The sequence below is a fragment of the Lutra lutra genome, chromosome 7 (genome assembly GCF_902655055.1).
Source record: "Lutra lutra chromosome 7, mLutLut1.2, whole genome shotgun sequence".
Taxonomy (NCBI): Eukaryota; Metazoa; Chordata; class Mammalia; order Carnivora; family Mustelidae; genus Lutra; species Lutra lutra.
Window position 1 is genome coordinate 130,131,817 of NC_062284.1, and position 18,238 is coordinate 130,150,054.

At 41.8% G+C, this 18,238-nt stretch overlaps 1 protein-coding gene across 2 annotated transcripts in view; it reads left to right on the forward strand.

The window, feature by feature from the left end:
• Positions 1-273: 273 nt before the first annotated feature.
• TMED8 (transmembrane p24 trafficking protein family member 8) overlaps positions 274-18,238 on the forward strand; it is a 38,544-nt gene continuing 20,579 nt past the window's right edge. For both annotated transcript variants that reach the window (XR_007128542.1, XM_047736043.1), the window contains exon 1: positions 274-399. Coding sequence is in view for 1 of the 2 variants with exons in the window: in XM_047736043.1 (XP_047591999.1) it covers positions 315-399 (85 nt within the window). In the remaining variant the exon portion in view is untranslated. The remainder of the gene's footprint in view (positions 400-18,238) is intronic.

The following is an 18,238-nucleotide window of genomic DNA, read 5'->3' on the forward strand; positions in this document are numbered from 1 at the left end:
CGTCTCTATGGATACCATGATTTCCGGCCGAGTCTTCCTGAATTTTCCCCAGGTTTTGTTTGTTCTGTCAAACCGTGACTAAAAACCTGCGATCAAAAGCACGCAGGCACCTTCCCCGCGTCCGCTGCCTCCGCTGCCTCCGCTGCCCAAAGCCCCTGCGGCCGCTCGGGGACCGGCGCGCTGCCCCTTCCGGCCCGCGGGCCCCGCTCGGCTCCTCCCGGCGCGCGGCCGCTGCTGCCGCGCTCGCTCGGCCTTCGGCTGTTTCCGGAGCCACTGGCGGCCGGCGGCGGAGGCGCTCGCGGAGCCGGCTGCAGATGTCGGAGCGGCAGGCGGCCGGGGGGCCGGCGGGCCGCGGCGGGGACGGCCCGGGAGTGGAGGGGAGCCAGGCGGCCGCCTCAGGTACGCAAGCCGGGGGCCGGCGGGTGGGTCCGCCCGGCCTCGGGGCCCCGCTCGTCGCGCGAGGCTCGGCCGCGCCCTGTGCCGCTCTGCCCCGCGCCCCTCGGCGGTGCGGACCCGCCCGGGCGTCCCCTTCGCGCGCAGAGCCCCCGCCTTCGCTCCCCCGCGGCAGCGCCCCGGCCCCCGCCACCCCCGCCCGGCCCGGGACTGCGCTCGAGCTTGCTCGCTACTCCTGTTTCGAAACGCTGTGGTTCCCGCCCCGCTTCCTTTCTCCGTTCGGCCCAGATAGCGGTGACGGGGCTGCTCTGTCCCCGGCGCCTCCTGAGCTTCAGCCCGCCCGCGGGTCCCTCCTAGGAAGCGGCCCCCAGCCCCGCCGGCCTCGCTGTCCCCTGCTCGTGGCTTCGCACCCCGCTGCCCCGCTCTGTCCCTGCCCAGCCTTTCCGCGCGCTCTCTGCCCGCGGCCGGCGGGGCAGCCCCGCCCGCCGCTGGCCTGCGCCCCGCTTGGCCCCGGCCCCCCGGCACACAGGCCCCCGCGCCTCGCCGCCGCCGCCTCTCGGTGGCTCGGAGAGCGGGAGACGAGAAGCGGAGTGGGAGCCGGGAGGTGCTGGGGTCCTCTGAGTTGAACGTCGCGGCCGGAGCAAAGGCAGGACCTAGGGGCTGAAATAGGGACTTTGGCGACCTCCCTCCTTCGCCGGCGGGACCCTCGTCTTCTGGTTCAGGAGACGCGCGCGCCTTTTCTACCCACGCGGGTTCCTGCGCGGGGGCTCAGCAGCCAGAGGCGAAGGGGGTGCATCCACAGCACTTTGAGCCCTCGGGCTTCCTTCTGCTCGCCACACGTGGAGCTTTAGAGGGTTGGGGGAGAGAACTGGTTTCACTAAGTGGCAAGTAGAAATTAATTTTTCCAGTCGAATGGAAGTAGATACCATCAGCTATAGTGGTAGAGGTGGTGTGGGCGCCTGGGTTGGAGTCTGAATCCTCAGTGTACTGATTAAGTGACCTTGGGCCAGTCACTTTTCCTATCTCCATTTCCCCATCTGTAAAATGTGGGTACTGATAGTACCCGCCTAATAAGATTGGACGGAGAGTTACATGAGCCTCTGTGGGTGCGGCCCTGGTGCCTAGCCCCCGGCACACACTGTAACTGGTGTTATTCATTACTCTGAGAATCAGATTTGTTGTGTGCCCACCTCAACTCGATGTGCTGTCGGAGGTGTTCCTGGATGTGTGTTTTCCTGCATGATGGTTCTTGTCATCTTTTACTTCTATCCCAAGTACCTCCCGTCCTCTAATACTACTTCAGTCAAACACACAGACGCCGTTGAATCACCCAGCTTTCCCCCATGACTTTATGATTTCTTACTTTAAAACATCTAACAATTTTTGCCCTTTTTTCTTTTGTATGAACTTTTATGCTTTGTAGTATGTTCAAAATTGATGGCATGTATTTAACTTTATAGCAATAGAAGTTTTAAGCATGATTTCTAAAAGATTCAGCAGAGTCTCATTCAGCAGACATATCTCATTGCATATGTCAGTATTTATAAGTTGAGGGTTATGCTTTTTCTTTTTCTTTCTTCCCTTTTTTTTTTTTTTAACTTCCCCTTAAGCTCCTTGTACGCTTATGGCAAACAAACCCAAACATTTGAAATAGAAAAGTCTTAAGAATAGTCAACTCTGATGGTGGGCTTGTCTCTGAGAGTGTGATTTCCTCCCCCTACTTTTAAATTGGGTTCTGCATTTACTCCCCCGCCCCCCACCCTGACATTGATAGAAATACTTCTGGTTACTTAATTCCTCTTGCCCTTGGGAGGATGAGTGTTGGTTTCTTTTTCTGTCATGTAGGGGCTTGTTACTGTAGCCCAGAGCACACTCTTCCCCTTGAGGTAGGATTTGTTGCTAATAAAATAATAGTAATGATAACTTACATTAATTGAATGCTTCTCTGTGCCAGAAAGTGGACAAAGATTTACTAATATTATCTGACTTAATCTGGTCAACAGTAATTTTCTCCCCATTTTATTTTATTAAAACATTTTATTTGTTTGACAGACAGAGATCACAAATAGGCAGAGAGGCAGGCAGAGAGGGGCGGGAAGCAGGCTCCCGTCTGAGCAGAGAGCCTGATGTGGGGCTCAATCCCAGGACCCTGAGATCATGACCTGAGCTGAAGGCAGAGGCTTAACCCACTGAGCCACCCAGGCGCCCCCATTTTATTTCATTTTTAAAGATTTTATTTATTTGAGAGAGCATGAGCAGTTGGGAGGGGGGCAGAGGGAGAGGGAGAAGCAGACTCCCCACTGAGCCCGATGTGAGGCAGAGCTGGACTCCAGGACCTCGAGACCACGACCTGAGTCGAAGGCAGATGCTCAGCTGATTGAGCCATCCAGGTGCCCCTTTTTCCTCATTTTATAGAACAAACTATACCTGAGAGGGGTTAACTTACCTGCCTAAGTTACTGTGGCGATTTTACTATCTGTATGAAAATGTCATCTTGTTTCGATGACGCTTACAATCGTTTGTTTTTATTGGCTATCGATCCAGTATTGGTATTCTAGGGTGGGTTATGGTCTTTGCCCTGAAGGTGTTTTTAGTTTGGTAAGAGGAGAGAACCTGGGGAACAAACATCAGCAACTCAAAACATTATATAATTGAGTGTCTCTTATTACAGTTCTTTATGTATTTACCCCCAAGAAATCAGCTTGAGGGGAGGACAGAATCTGTCTCCTGTTTATCTCCTAGAGCCCTTTACGTTGTGTCCTAGAGGTTCTATAAATATTTGCTGGATTGTGAGACAAAGTCTCAACACAGAGACTTGGAGGAGCACCAAACACATATGAAGAATTAGGGTTGAGATAATGAAGAATGTTCCTGGGGTTAAAGCAGGAGTGATTTAGCCTGGGGACGCTCAGGGGATGTTTTGGCTGTCACTGCTGGGGCTGGGGAGGAGGGGGGGTGGCTGTCCGTGATAACTAGTGGGTAGAGGTCAGGGATGCTGTGCAACACCCTGAAATGCACAGGGCAGCCCCCCCCCAGCGGAGAATTATCTGGCCCCAAATATCAGCAGGGCTGCTGTTGAGAAATGTTGAGTTAGCATGAAGCTGGGTTTCCAAAGAGGGGTGGAAATCATGCATCTGGCTTGGCTCGGAGTTATATAACCTGGGGAATAAACTTAAAAATCTGCTTCAGGGGTGCCTGGGTGGCTGAGTTGTTAGGCGTCTGCCTTTGGCTCGGGTGGTGATCCCAGGCTTCTGGCCTCGAGCCCCAGCTTGGGCTCCCTGCTCAGTGGGAGACCTGCTACTGCCTCTCCCACTCCCTCTGCTTGTATTCCCTCTCTCGCTGTCTCTCTCTCTGCCAAATAAATAAATAAAATCTTAAAAAAAAAAAAAAACAAAACCCAGGCTGCTTCAAATTAGGAGTTTGATTGGATCCTTCTGCCACCTTCCTCTAAACAATGATCCAGTAAGTAAACAATAGAGGCCTGAGATAGAATGAAATTGAAGGTTTCTGCCATCCTCTCTTAGAGGGACAGCAATAGGAAATGAGTTTGAACATTTTGTTGTTACTGAATTGAAGATTTTTATTAAAAAAAAAAGTAAAGGTTTTGATCTTTCAGTGTATCTTATTCCTTCAAAACAGGAATTTAAAATTATCCCGGATAATCATAACTTGTTTTTTAATATAGTCTGTGCAGAGAGTACCTTTTGCATGCCTTCATGTTTGTTAGCTGAAGTTTTAGTGAAGTCAAAGAACTTCTTTATGTTCTTCTGAACTCAGCGTTACAGTGACCACAGTGCTCTTATTGTTTTGTGAACTGTAATTGTTTCTAATAATCTCTTATTTGGGGCACCTGGGTCCTTCAGTCCCCAAGAGAGATATCACTCTATATAGTGAAACTCTCAGAGGCATACATGTTGCATCACTTAAGAATAGACTTTTTTTTTTTTTTCAAAGTTCAGGGAGCTTTGTGGAAAATAAAGGGCAATTCTCTTATGACCTTGAAGTTAACATTAGAAATGAGATTGGTGTAAATGACCCTGAGAGCTATCAAGGCACTTAGACACTAACGACTGGACACAGGTCAGGTGAACTTGTCATGATTCTTACGTAGGTCTTAGAGCAGTGTGATAAGTCTTCCTGTAGTGATGGAAATGTTGTATATTGTAGCTATTTCAGTTCAAATTGAAATTAAAAAATTGGTGTCTATCTTAGTGGATGGAGCAGAACAGTGGAAATTTATGCCAAAGAGCCCTTACAGTTTTTTGGTTTTCTATTGTAGTTTTATATCAAAATGGTATAAATTTGTCTGGCTGTGGTAGTGGTTTTTTGTTTTTGTTTTGTTTTGTTTTGTGATAGTGGTTGTGTTTTTGTGGTGTTGAGATAGCCAGTTAGTCCTGTCATCATTCCAGGATGGTATAACCCAAGGTTTGTGATCTGAATGACCAAGAGGAGCCGATTTCACTCCTAAGGACTGATGAGAAATTAGATCATGTGGTCTTGGGATTTGGTTGGAATACAAGCTGCCAGTTTTTTTTGTTTAAGCCTCTTGAGTTTATAACCACATAACCTGCTTTTGGTTCCTCTGCCCTTGAATCTAAAAGGCCAGGCTAATTATCTCTTTGCAGCCTGTTTAGTGAAGGAGAAGTCCTATGAGACCTGTTCTAAAGAACTCTGACCTGATATTCAAATGCTTTAGAAAAAACCTGTTTTTTGGTTCTTTGGAGAGAAAGTACAAAGTACACAATAAATTTAAAACTGTAGCACAATTGGAATGCTGGTAACATAGAAAGAAAACTAGTATTTTAAATATTGTCAAACATAAAATAAATCATTATAGGAAAATTTCTTAACTCTTCACCTTGCTTTAGAGGCTGTCATCTATAAATTTATTCTTGAGCTTCCATTTTCCTTTCTGTTTATTGTTTCTAAGACTTTGGCTGTGCAGGTACCATGTTATGGTTTTTGCCACGTTAGAGAATACATTCCAAAATTATTTGGTTACTATTTTTTCTTTAAATTGACATTTAAAATTTTGTTTCTTTCTTTTTTTTAAAATTTATTTGACGGAGAGGGAGATCACAAGTAGGCAGAGAGGCAGGCAGAGAGAGAGAAAGGGAAGCAGGCTCCCTGCTGAGCAGATAGCCCAATGCGGGGCTCGATCCCAGGACTCCGGGATCATGACCTGAGCTGAAGGCAGAGGCTTTAACCCACTGAGCCACCCAGGCGCCCCTTGTTTCTTTTTAAATGATACCTGTGCTATTACTATTTTGATGTATCAACTTTTCCCAATACATGTTAAAATAAATACATAGCCATTTTAATGTTAAAAAGACACATTTTCCCATATCCCATTTAAATTTGCAAAACCTGTCCTAGTTTCTCTGGTCTCTTCTTAGAGTACTTGTAGAATTGGTCTCTTTGGCTGACACATTAAAAGCTCTATATGGAAAAGTTGGCTTTTTCTTCTTTATAGTGGTCTAAATGTCACTAAGTAGATTTAGGAACCCCAACAAGCTGTTTATAATGGTTTTCTTTCTCTACAACAGGACTGCATTTTCCACACCTGATACCGCGGGAAATAAACTTAAATGTTTCTCCTTTTCTTACTTCCTGCCTCTTTGAACCCTGTTACAAGTTGTTTTACCAGTCGTTCTTACATGATTTAGCATGTACCTTTAACCTTAAAAATCATGAGCACTATTCCTTTTTACTCTTTTCTCCCCCTACATTAAGCTGTTCAGGTGCTAGAAGTGGCTTCTCGCATATGAAAAATGCTCAACGTAATTTCTCTTAAGGGACCTGGAAACGATGTATATGCCGGGCAGTTTGATCTCTCACTTTGTTGGCAGGCATGCAGGAACAAGGACTTTCATGCGTTGCCGTTAGGACTGTAAATTAATACAAATGCCATGGAGGGCAATTAGTCATTATCCGTCACAATTACAGTATATGCTCTCATTGATCCATTCCTTCCAGGAATTTATCCTCTAGATTTATTCTTTTGCCTATTTAAGGACACACAAGGTTTTTATAGCATGGCTTGAAATGGTAAAAGATTAGAAAGGACATAAACGTCCATCAATAGGGAACTGGTTAAATAAATTATGGAATATCCAGCCAATGAAATATTAATCAACTATAGAGAAAAATGAGAAAAATTTTCATGTATGGTTATGGAAAGATCTCTGAGATATAAATGGGAAAAAAAGTATCTTTAATATGCTTATTATTTGTATAAAAAAGAATATATACAAACACACACACACTTATGTGCATCAGGTAGCTCTTTGAGACTCTACAAAACCTCATAACGTTGGTTGCTTTTGGTGGTGGGGATGGAGATGGAAGTTTTCACCATATACTTCTATGCTTTTTGAATTCTGGATAATATGTATGTATTATCTATTCAGGAAAAAACCTCAAACGTGTCATGAGATTCTTCCCTGTGCTTGTATTATAAAAGACATTCTGTACATCTTTGACATTTCTGCTAATCAGGAACTGACCCTTTCTGGGCTTTTTTCTCTCAGATGAAGTTTTTTTAAATGAAATACAGGTTGTAAATCTCCTTAGGGATTAATTTCATGTTATTCTTCAAATCCACTACTGTTTTTCATTATTTTTGTGTGGATTTCATTTCTAAGGATAAATCAAAGGCAGATAGAACCACCACTTAGACGAGCTGATACTGTGAGCCAATGACAGAAAGAAGGCAGACTTTTAAAAGTTCTATTTTGTTTCCATTTTATTCAGAAAGGTGTTAAAGTGTATATATATATATATATATATATATATATATATATATATATAAAAGTATATATCTTTACCTGCAAAAGGTAAAGAGGCAGTGTTGGTTTCTGTTTTGCGTCATGGCAGACTAGGTAATTGGATCACTTCTCCCACTGGAGACAATTAGAAAATAATTGTCAGCATGCAGATATTTGCTTGAAGATCCTGGAGAGCTAGCCAGGTAATGAAGAATTACCAGGCTATAATCAAGGTGAGGGCAGAAGTATGAAGATAGAAGTCCAACGATAAGAGTCCATTTTGGGGGCTCCTTTCTCCTCTGATGGCATAACCTGGATTCTGGAGTGAGGAAGCTGGTCAAGGCTGTGAATGTGCCTCTGTGGACTAAAGCAACAAGAAATACTCAGAACCAGAAACAACCAATTAGGGGAAACCATGGTGAACTCCCTTTTCTCTAGGTTGGGACTAGGAAAGGCCATGTTCTAGAAGTAAGGGTAAATTAAAAACAGCTATTGCGAGGCGCCTGGGTGGCTCAGTGGGTTAAAGCCTCTGCCTTGGGCTTAGGTCATGATCCCAGGGTCCTGGGATTGAGCCCCACATCGGGCTCTCTGCTCCACAGGGCACCTGCTTCCTCCTCTCTCTCTCTGCCTGTCTCTCTGCCTACTTGTGATCTCTGTCTGTCAAATAAATAAATAAAATCTTTAAAAAACAAAACAAAACAGCTATTGTGGGAGTGCAACTCCATTTCAGAAAAATCTTAAGTTCACGAAATTGAGTTAAGGTGTCCCCAGGCTGCTAGTGTCCCCAGGCTGCTAGTGTCCCCAAGTATGTGAAAGAAGCAAAGGCAAACCTTTGGAGGCTTATTTAGATTTGGCTTCAGATTGTTTCTACAGACAATTTTATGAGAACAGTTTCTGGCACAATTGATTAATAGCCAGATTCCTGGAAGAGAACATGGATAAAAATCAAAAGAAACAATAGACAGTATGAATTGATCCAAAGGGGCGACAGACTGAAACATGATTATATTTGTTATGTTCAAGATAAAAGACGAGTTTGAGAAATTTGGCAAAGAATTAAAATCTATAAAAATTGAACCAAATAGAAATTCTATAATTAAAACATACAGATGAAAATTTAGAACTCAGTTGATGGGTTTAGCAAAAAGTTTCTATGTCTGAAGAGAGGATAGTGAACTGGTCAGAAGAAAAGTCAGAAGAAAATGTCCAATAGGAAACATGTAAAAATGCAACAATGGGAAATTCAGGAAAGAGGTAAGAGGCATAGAAGATAGGGTAAAAAAAATCTAATATTTATATAATTGGAGTCCTCGAAGATGAGGAGGGCAAGAACGGACAGAAGCAATGCTTGTTGAGATAATAACGGTGAATTTTCCAAAGCTAATAGAATGCACAGATTTAAGAAGCCCAAGCAGGATAAGTACAAGGAAATCTACAGTAGATATACATTAAGTTAAAACTGCCATAAAACTGGGGCGCCTGGGTGGCTCGGTCAGTTAAGGATCCGACTTGCAGTTTCTGCTCTGGTCACTATCTCTTGGGTTGTGAGGTGGAGCCCAGTTGGCCTCGGCTCTGCGCTCCCCAGGGACTCTGTTTGAGACTGTCTCCCTCGTCTTCTGTCCCTCCCCCGGCTTGCACTTGCGTGCTCTGTCTCTCCCTCTTTCAGACAGAACTTTTTAAAAAATTGCTATAAAAGCAAAGTAAGGAAAAGTAGCCAGAGAAAAATTACAGTTTGCCTTCAAAGGAATAGTAATTGGACTGACAGCTGACTTCTACACAGAGCAGTAGAAGCTAGATCATCTTTAGAATACTGAAAGAAATACCAATATAGAATTTTTTTTTCCAGGAAAGCAGTCTTTAAGAATGAAGATGAAATAAAGATATTTTCAGGCAATCAAAAACAGGATTTGTCACCTGCATACTGGCACTTAAAGGAATAACTAGAATCTTTAGACAGTATCAAAATGATCTCAGATGAAAGGAAAATCATAATTTCTTCTCACTCACATTAACATAGATACAAAAAGTCATGAACAGAATGTTAGCAGACTAAATCCAGGAATATATACAACCAAGTTGGGTTTTCTCAGGAATGCAAGGTAGTTTTAACATTCTTTAAAAGTCAGTGTAGGGGCGCCTGGGTGGCTCAGTGGGTTAAAGCCTCTGCCTTCCGCTCAGGTCATGATCTCAGCGTCCTGGGATCGAGCCCCACATCAGGCTCTCTGCTCAGCGGGGAGCCTGCTCCCCCCCCCCCCCCCCGCCTGTCTCTCTGCCTGCTCGTGCTCTCTCTGTCAAATAAATAAAAAATAAAATATTTAAAAAAAAATAAAAGTGTAAATCACCATTTTAGTATACTAGTGGATAAAAATGATCAGTTGAATAGATGCAGAGAAAATGTTTGATAAAATTCAGTCTCCATTTATGATTCAAAACTCATAGCGAAGTAGGAATAAAAGAACAAAAAACCTATAAGGAGCATCAAACTTAATAGTGAGATTGAAAGTTTTCTTCTGGAGATTGGGAATAAGACACAGGAGCCCATTCTCACCACTTAATATTCATCATTTTATTGGATATTCTAGCTAATACAGTTAGCCAAGAAAGAGAATATATGAAAATTAGAAGAGAATCCTGATAAATCTGTTGTTTGCTGGTGATGACTATATATGTGGAAAATCCAGGAGAATCCACAGATCAGTTATTAGAACTAACAAGTTTGGCCAGTTTGCTGGGTACAGAGCCAATATGCAAAATTTCATTGTGTTTATGTATACAAGCTTACCTCAGAGATATTGTAGGTTCAGTTCTAAACCACTGCAATAAAGCAAATATTGCAATAAAGCAAGTGAAGTGCAATTTTTTGGTTTCTCGGTGTGTGTAAAAGTGATGTTTATACTCTATTGTAGTCTTTTAAATGTGCAATAGTAGTATGTCTAAGGAAAAGTATAATACCTTAAAAATATTACTAAAAAATGCTCACCATCAACTGGGCTTTCAGCAGAGATATATTCAGTGATCATAGATCCCTATAACAAATAATAATAATAATAATAATAATAATAATGAAAAAACTTGAAATACTGCAAGAATTATCAAATGTGACACAGACATGAAGTGAAAAATGCTGTTGGAAAAATGGTGCTGATAGACTTGCTTGACACAGTGTTGCCACAAACCATCAATTTGTCAAAAATGCTCTACCTGCAAAGTGCCGTAGTGTGAAGCACAGTAAAATGAAGTAGGCCTGTACTAGCAATGAAGTTAGAAAATATATAAAAATATTATTTACCAGAGAGTAAAGAAAGTTCAAATACCTAGGAATAAATCTCACAAAATATAGGCAAAGCCTTTGTGCAGATTATAATAATAATAATTATTATTATTTTAAATACCAGGACATTTATTGTGTGATTAATTGTTGAAATCCTTAAGAGGAGCTGGTTGTTGCAACAGCTGTGCTCTTGGCTTTAGGTGATGTTCCTTCACGGAATCCAGGCCTGAATCTGGGGTAGACAATTTTCAGCTGCCTCATTCGATTAGCCCCAGTGGGATTTTGTCTTTTAGCCTTGGCACTCCAGTGATATTTTCTCTTCCTCTTGGCAGGATAGTACATTCGCCACAGGTCGACTTCCAAGGGTGGTAGGGCTTAGAGCCACTAATGTGCACGTCTTTTTTTTTTTTTTTTTAAAGATTTTATTTATTTATTTGACAGATAGAGATCACAGGTAGGCAGAGAGGCAGGCAGAGAAAGAGAGAGAGGAGGAAGCAGGCTCCCCGCCGAGCAAAGAGCCCGATGCGGGGCTCGATCCCAGGACCCTGAGATCATGACCTGAGCCGAAGGCAGAGGCTTTAACCCACTGAGCCACCCAGACGCCCCCAATGTGCACGTCTTATTGCAACACTTTCCAAATGATGTCGTCCCCTTTGTCATCTTGTGTCTGTGGCTAAGACCCTGTAATTATTGAGAGACATGAAAGAATAAATAAATGGAAAATGTATCATATTCTTAAATAGAAAGACTCAATATTGTAAAGATGTCCATTCTCCCCAACTTGATATATAAATAAAATAATCCCAGTAAAAATCCCAGCAGGGCTTTGCTGGAGTTTTTGCATGGAAATTTGGCATGCTGGTTCTAAAAAATATATAGAGGAGTGAAAGGCCATGAATAGCATATATGAAAATACTTGAGCGAATAAGAACAAGCTGGAAAGATTTGCTTCATTAGGTATCAAGATTTATTCTGAAGATTTTATGAAATAGTCTAATAGGCCCTAGGAATAGAATAAAATCCTAGAAACAAAATCTTTGATTTGCAATAAAGATTGTACCATAGAGCAGTGAGAAAAGAATTCTAAATATTGCTGGGACTATTGAATATCCTAAAAGAAGAGAAGGGAAAGAGAAGAAACTTGGGGCGCCTGGGTGGCTCAGTGGGTTAAAGCCTCTGCCTTCGGCTTGGGTCATGATCCCAGGGTTCTGGGATCAAGCCTCGCGTCGGGCTCTCTGCTGGGCAGGGAGCCTGCTTCCCTTCCTCTCTCTGCCTGCCTCTCTGCCTGCTTGTGATCTCTGTCTGTCAAATAAATAAATAAAATCTTAATAAATAAATAAAAAGAAAAGAAACTTGATCCTTACCTCACACACCGTACACACACACACACACACAAAATCAATGCTGTTTGGATTGCATACCAACATGTGAAAGGCAACGTAATAAGCTCCTCAATGATAATATAGGAGAATATATTGACCTCAGTGTAGGGATCTCTCAAAGAGGACATACAAAGGACCAAAAAGGAAAAGAGTGATACATTTTGACTACTTTCAAATGAAGAACTTTGCATCACGATAGGACACCATTAAAAGAGTGAAGGTAAATCACTGTAGGAGCAGGTATTTGTAACGTGTAATTAACAAAAGGTTTGTGTTTAGAACTCCGATAAGTAATAAAAAGACAACCCAGCTTTCAGCTTTTGGCTCAGAAGTGGCCAAGGTGCAACTTTCTTTGGTTGCCCTTAACCTGGATTCATCTGATACCGGCTGCCTGCACTGAGCTGCCTAAATTCAACCCCAATGAAGTCAAAGTCATATACCTGGGGTGCACCAGTGGGGAAGTTGGTGCCCTTTCTGCCCAGGCCCCCAAAATTGGCCTCCTGAGTCTTTCTTCCAAAAAGGGTGATGGTGACCTAGCCAAAATAACTGGTGATTGGAAAGGGAGGGCCTGAGGATTACAGTGAAAATGACCATTCAGGATGGATAGGTCCAGACTGAGGCGGTACTTTCCGCCTCTGCCCTCATTATCAAAGCCCTCCAGGAATTGCCAAGCTGTAGAAAGTTTGCAGAAAAACATTAAGTACAATGGAAATAACAGTTTTGATGAGATTGTTGACATTGCTGGACAGATAGGGTACCCATCTTTAGTTAGAGAACTCTCTGGAACCATTAAAGAGATCCTTGGACTGCCAGACTGGGCTGTGATATTGAAGGCCGCCACCCTCATGACATCATAGATGACCTCAACAGTGGTACAGTGTGGAATGCCCAACTAGTTGAGGATTACAAAGGAAAATATTTCAGTAAAGGATCATTTGATTAAAAAAAAAAAAAAAAAGACACTCCAATAGTAAAATAGGCAAGAGACTGAATAGGTATTTTATAAAAGAAGATTCCCAAATTGTTGAGAAATAAGTCATCAATGATATGCAAGCTAAAGGAGCATACACCAATCAGAATGACCCAAATAAAAATTATTAATATGACCAAGTATTGGAGGGGATACAGAGTAATAGGAATGTTCCTCAATACCAGCAGGAGTGTGTATTTGCTACAACCCCTTTAGGAAATAGTTTGGCATTTTCCACCAAGGTTTATTCCTATTTCTATAACTCAGACATTCCATTCCTAGGTTTACATACAAAATTAATGCATGCACATGTATACCAAGAAACATGAACAAAAATATAGCAGCATCATTCATAATAGATAAAAACTAGAATGAACCCAAATTTTGTCAATGGTATATTGATAAATATGGTATATTCACAGAATATTATATAGCAATGAAAATGAATAAACTTACAACAACATAGTTGAGTCTTTCAAGCATAATGTTGAGTGAAAGAAACTAGTCTTGAAATATTCTGCATTATTTCTCTTTATATAAAATTCAGGCGGAATAAAGTAACACTATTTAGGAATGCATATTTAGGTTGCCTGACTATAAAGAAAAGTAAGGAAATGATTCCCTAAGTTAGGACAGTGATCATGGAGGAAGGGTAATAATGATTGGCAGTAATGATTGGGAGGGTCATGAATGGGACTTGTAAAGTGCGAGGAATGACCCGTTTCTTGGCCTAGGTAGTAGTTTATTTAAGTGGTTGTTTTGTGGTAATTTATTGAGCTGCACATTTTGGGGTGCTTTTCTGTGTATGTGTTATATTTCACAATAAAGGTTTGAAGAGCAGTCATTGTGTAATATAGATATTAAGAGTGCTAGCTTTAGGGGCACGTGAGTGGCTCAGTCCTTAAGTGTCTGCCAGGGTCCTGGGATCAAGCCCTACATTGGGCTCCCTGCTCAGCGGGAAGCCTGCTTCTCCCTCTCCCACTCCCACTGCTTGTGTTCCCTCCCTCACTCTCTCTCTCTCTCTTTGTCAAATAAATAAATAAAGTCTTTAAAGAAAAAAAAAAGAATGCTCGCTTTGGACTTGGACTGACTGAACTCCTATCACTTCTGTTTCTGTTTGTTGGCCATCTTGGGCAAGTTACTTGATTTTGCTGAGCTTCAATTCCTTGAATGATAAAAAGGAAGTAATGTTAGTATCGACTTCAATGGTTATGCAGTTCAGTGAGGAATCAAAAAGATGGGATGCCTAGAAAATGCTTAGAAAGTAACTGACATATAGTGAGGCTCACTAAGGCTCACTAGGTCTTGGCTGTGAAGATGAGCAGAATGAAGATAGGACATCTAACTACTTTAAGTTCAGACTTTTGGATCCAAGCAAGTGCTATCCAGGTCTTTTGGTGAGAGTTCTTGATTACAAGCGATGGAAACTAATGTTGGCTGCCTTAAGCAGAAAATGGATTATTGGAAGAATATAGGAGGCTCACCGCATTGCTGGAAGGCTGAAGAGTAGGCTGGTCCAGAGGCTAAGCAGCAAGAATAATTTGGTGAGGGCTGTTTGGCTGCCGCTAGATGCATCCTCTCCCTCCTTTGTACCGCTATTTCCAGTTCTTGGTGGGACTATTTTACATCACGTGCATGGTGTCTAACTCCCTGGGTTTAGAAAAGAAGGATCTTCCTTTCTGACTTCCATTGTGTACTATTTATGAAGTCAGTCCCCTCCAGGAGAAGGTTGAGTGTTTGAAAGCCAGAAGATCCGAAGGCAACTGCTACATCCAGGATCCTGAAAGATCCTGAAGCTGTAATTCTGTGCTATCTTTGAGGACTGTCAGGGACTAGAAATGAATCCATGTATCAATTATCCAAAGGGGAAAAGAGATTAGAATCCAGAATCTGTAACCATTAAACTTGAAGCAGCTTCTCAGCAAATTTCTAGAATATGTCACACAGATGGTTTGTGAACAGTTAGTAAGGCAATAAGTGTGGCCAGCATGGGCATCCTAAACGCAAATTTGACCACCTAATGATTTTCTAATCAAGTCCTCTCTGCTCTGTCTCAGATATTACTACTAGGTCCTCATTATCTCTTGTGTGAACTTTGCCAAGGCCTCCTATCTGTCTGGTAAGACCCATCTTACCATCAGCTGCTATAGGATCCTCCAAAAAATGCAAATTTGACTGTCATTTCTTAGCTTAAATTTAAGCTTAAATTCTTGATCATCTGTGGGATAAAGGTCCTTCTCAGTCTTTCCTGCTAGACTGAAAGCTTTATGAGGCCTAGAACTGTATCTGCTTTAGTGCATCATCTCCAGTAACTAGTGTGGAGCCAACACTTGTTAGGAATTCGTTAAGTATTGAGTTAAATTGATGGAATTTGCGTCTCTTGGCTCAGGTCTCTGCACACACAGATCTTCCTGTATACACAGAACATCCATGGTATTTTATTTGTTTATTTTACTAGTGTTTGTTCTTTTTGTTTCTGTGAAGTACTTCTAAGTATTTCCTTTAAATTTTTTTTGTGGGGGCGCCTGGGTGGCTCAGTGGGTTAAGCCGCTGCCTTCGGCTCAGGTCATGATCTCAGAGTCCTGGGATCGAGCCCTGCATCGGGCTCTCTGCTCGGCAGGGAGCCTGCTTCCTCCTCTCTCTCTGCCTGCCTCTCTGCCTGCTTGTGATCTCTCTGTCAAATAAATAAATAAAAATCTTTAAAAAAAAATAAATTTTTTTTGTGTATAATACAGTATTGCTAATTATTGGCACAATATTGTATAGCAGATTTCTAGAACTTACTCATCCTAAATAATTTAGACTTTCTACCCATTGATTAGCAACTCCCCATTTTCCTCTCCTTGAAGACCCTGACAAACATCATTCTACTCTCTGATTTTATGAGTTTGACTATTTTAGATACCTCCGTAAATGGAATTGTGCAATATTTGTCCTCCTATGACTGCCTTATTTCACTTAGCATAGTGTTCTCAGGGTTCATCCATATTACCACATATTGCAGGATTTCCTTGTCTTAAAAAATATTATAATATTCCATTGTATGTAACTACCACATTTTCTTTATCCATTCATCTGTCAGTGGACAGTTAGGTTGTTATCCCATCTTGGCTATTTTGAGTAGTGCTACACTGAAACATTGGAGGGTTAATATCTCTTTGAGATCCTGATTTAAATTCTTTTGGATGAATACCTGGAAATGGGATTGGTAGATGATATGGTAATTCTATTTTTAATTTTTTGAGGAATCTTTATACTGTTTTCCGTAGTGGCTATGTCATTTTTCGTTCTCATGTAGCTGCAAGGGTTCCAATTTCTACGCATCCTCTGCAACACTTGTCTGTTTTTATTTTGATAATAGCCATCCTAACAGTGTAAGATGATATCTCATTTTTGTGGTTGTGGTTTGCATTTCCTGATGATTAGTAATATTGATTATCTTTTCTTATGCTTTTGGGCCATTTGGATGTCTTCTTTGGAGAAATATATATTTCAGTCTTAAGCCCATTTTAAAATTGGGTTATTGGGTTGTTTTGCTATGGAGTTATAGGAGTTTTAAATTTATTTTGGAAATTAACCTCTTTTCAGATATATGGTTGGCAAGTATTTTTTGTTGCTTCATAGGTTGTCCTTTTCTCTGTTTGTTGCCTTTGCTGTACAGAAGTTTTTCTGTTTGATGTAGTCCCACTTGTCTATATTTGTTTTTGTTACTTGTGCTTTTGGTGTCATGTCCATAAAATCATGAAGCTTTGTTATGAGACCAATATCATGAAGCTCTTCCCCTGTTTTCTTCTAGGAGTTTTATAGTTTAAGTCTCATGTTTTTTTTTTTTTTTTTTAAAGATTTTATTTGACACAGAGAGAGATCACAAGCAGGCAGAGAGGCAGGCAGAGAGAGAGGAGGAAGCAGGCTCCCCGCTGAGCAGAGAGCCCGATGCGGGGCTCGATCCCAGGACCTGGGATCATGACCTGAGCCGAAGGCAGCGGCTTAACCCACTGAGCCACCCAGGCGCCCCTCATGTTTTGTTTTTTTTTTTTAAGATTTTATTTATTCATTTGACAGACAGAGATCACAAGTAGGCAGAGAGACAGAGAGAGAGAGCAGGAAGCAGGCTCCCCGCTGAGCAGAGAGCCCGATGCGGTGCCCGATCCCAGGACCCCGGGATCATGACCTGAGCTGAAAGCAAAAGCTTTAACCCACTGAGCCACCCAGGCGCCACTAAGTCTCATGTTTTTAATCCATTTTGAGTTTATTTTTATATGATGTGAGATAAGCATCCAATTTCATTCTTTTGCATATGGATAACCAGTTTTTCCAACATAATTTGTTGGAGAGACTATCCTTTCCCCATTGTGTATTGTTGGCATCCTTTTTCAAAGATCAGTTGATCATATATGTATAGATGCTTTTCTAGACTCTTACTCTGTTTCATTGGTCTACAGGTCTGTCTTTATGCCATACTCTTTTTAAAAATTTCCGTAGCGTTGTAATATATTTTGAAACCAGCAAGTATGATATCTCCAGTGTTGTTCATCTTTCTTTCCTTTTTTTCTTTTTTTTAAAGATTTTGTTTATTTATATGAGAGAGAGGGAGAGAGAGAGAGAGAGCACAAGCAAGGAGAGGGGAGGGGCAGAGAGAGAAGCCGACTCCCCACTGAACAGGGAGCCCACTTAGAGCTCAGTTGCAGAACCCTGAGATCATGACCTGAGCTGAAGGCAGACCCTTAACCCATTAAACCACATAGGCATCCCTAATGTGGACATTTTAACAGTGTTAAGCTCCAGACTATGAACCTGGGATGTCATTCCATTTTTTTGGTGTCTGCATTAATTTTTTCATCAATTTCTATAGTTATGGTGTTTCTATAGCCATGGTGTTTTTTTGTGTTCTTGCTTTTGCTCATTTAATCCTCTTCGCCTGCAGTGCTCTTTTTCAGTGCCCTTGCCTGTGGCCAAGTCCTGCTGTTCTTTAAGAAAGCATAATTGCCATATCTTTCAGGAAAAGTCCTTTGATTACCTTTCTTCCCTAAATTAAATACCCACTGTGTTTCTGTGATATCAAGGGCATTAATTCTATTCTAAATAATAACACATTGTATTACAGTTGTCTGTTTATGAGTTTTTCTTCCTCTGTAGACTGAGCTGTTTCAGGGCACAAATCATGTATAATTTAACTGTATTCCCAGGATGGAATATGGTGCTTGGCACATAGCAGGGACCCAGTAAAGGTCTGTTGAATTTATTAGGCAAAGCCATTAACTCACGGTTCCCTTTTTAAATTTAAATTTAATTTAATTTGCGAGAGAGAGAGAGAGAGAGAGAGAATGAATGAGCATGGGGTAGGGAGGAGCAGAGGGGGAATGAGAAGCACCCTTCCCGTTTAGCACGATGCGGAGCTCAATCTCAGGACCCTGAGATCATGATCTGAGCTGAAGGCGAACACTTAACCCACTGA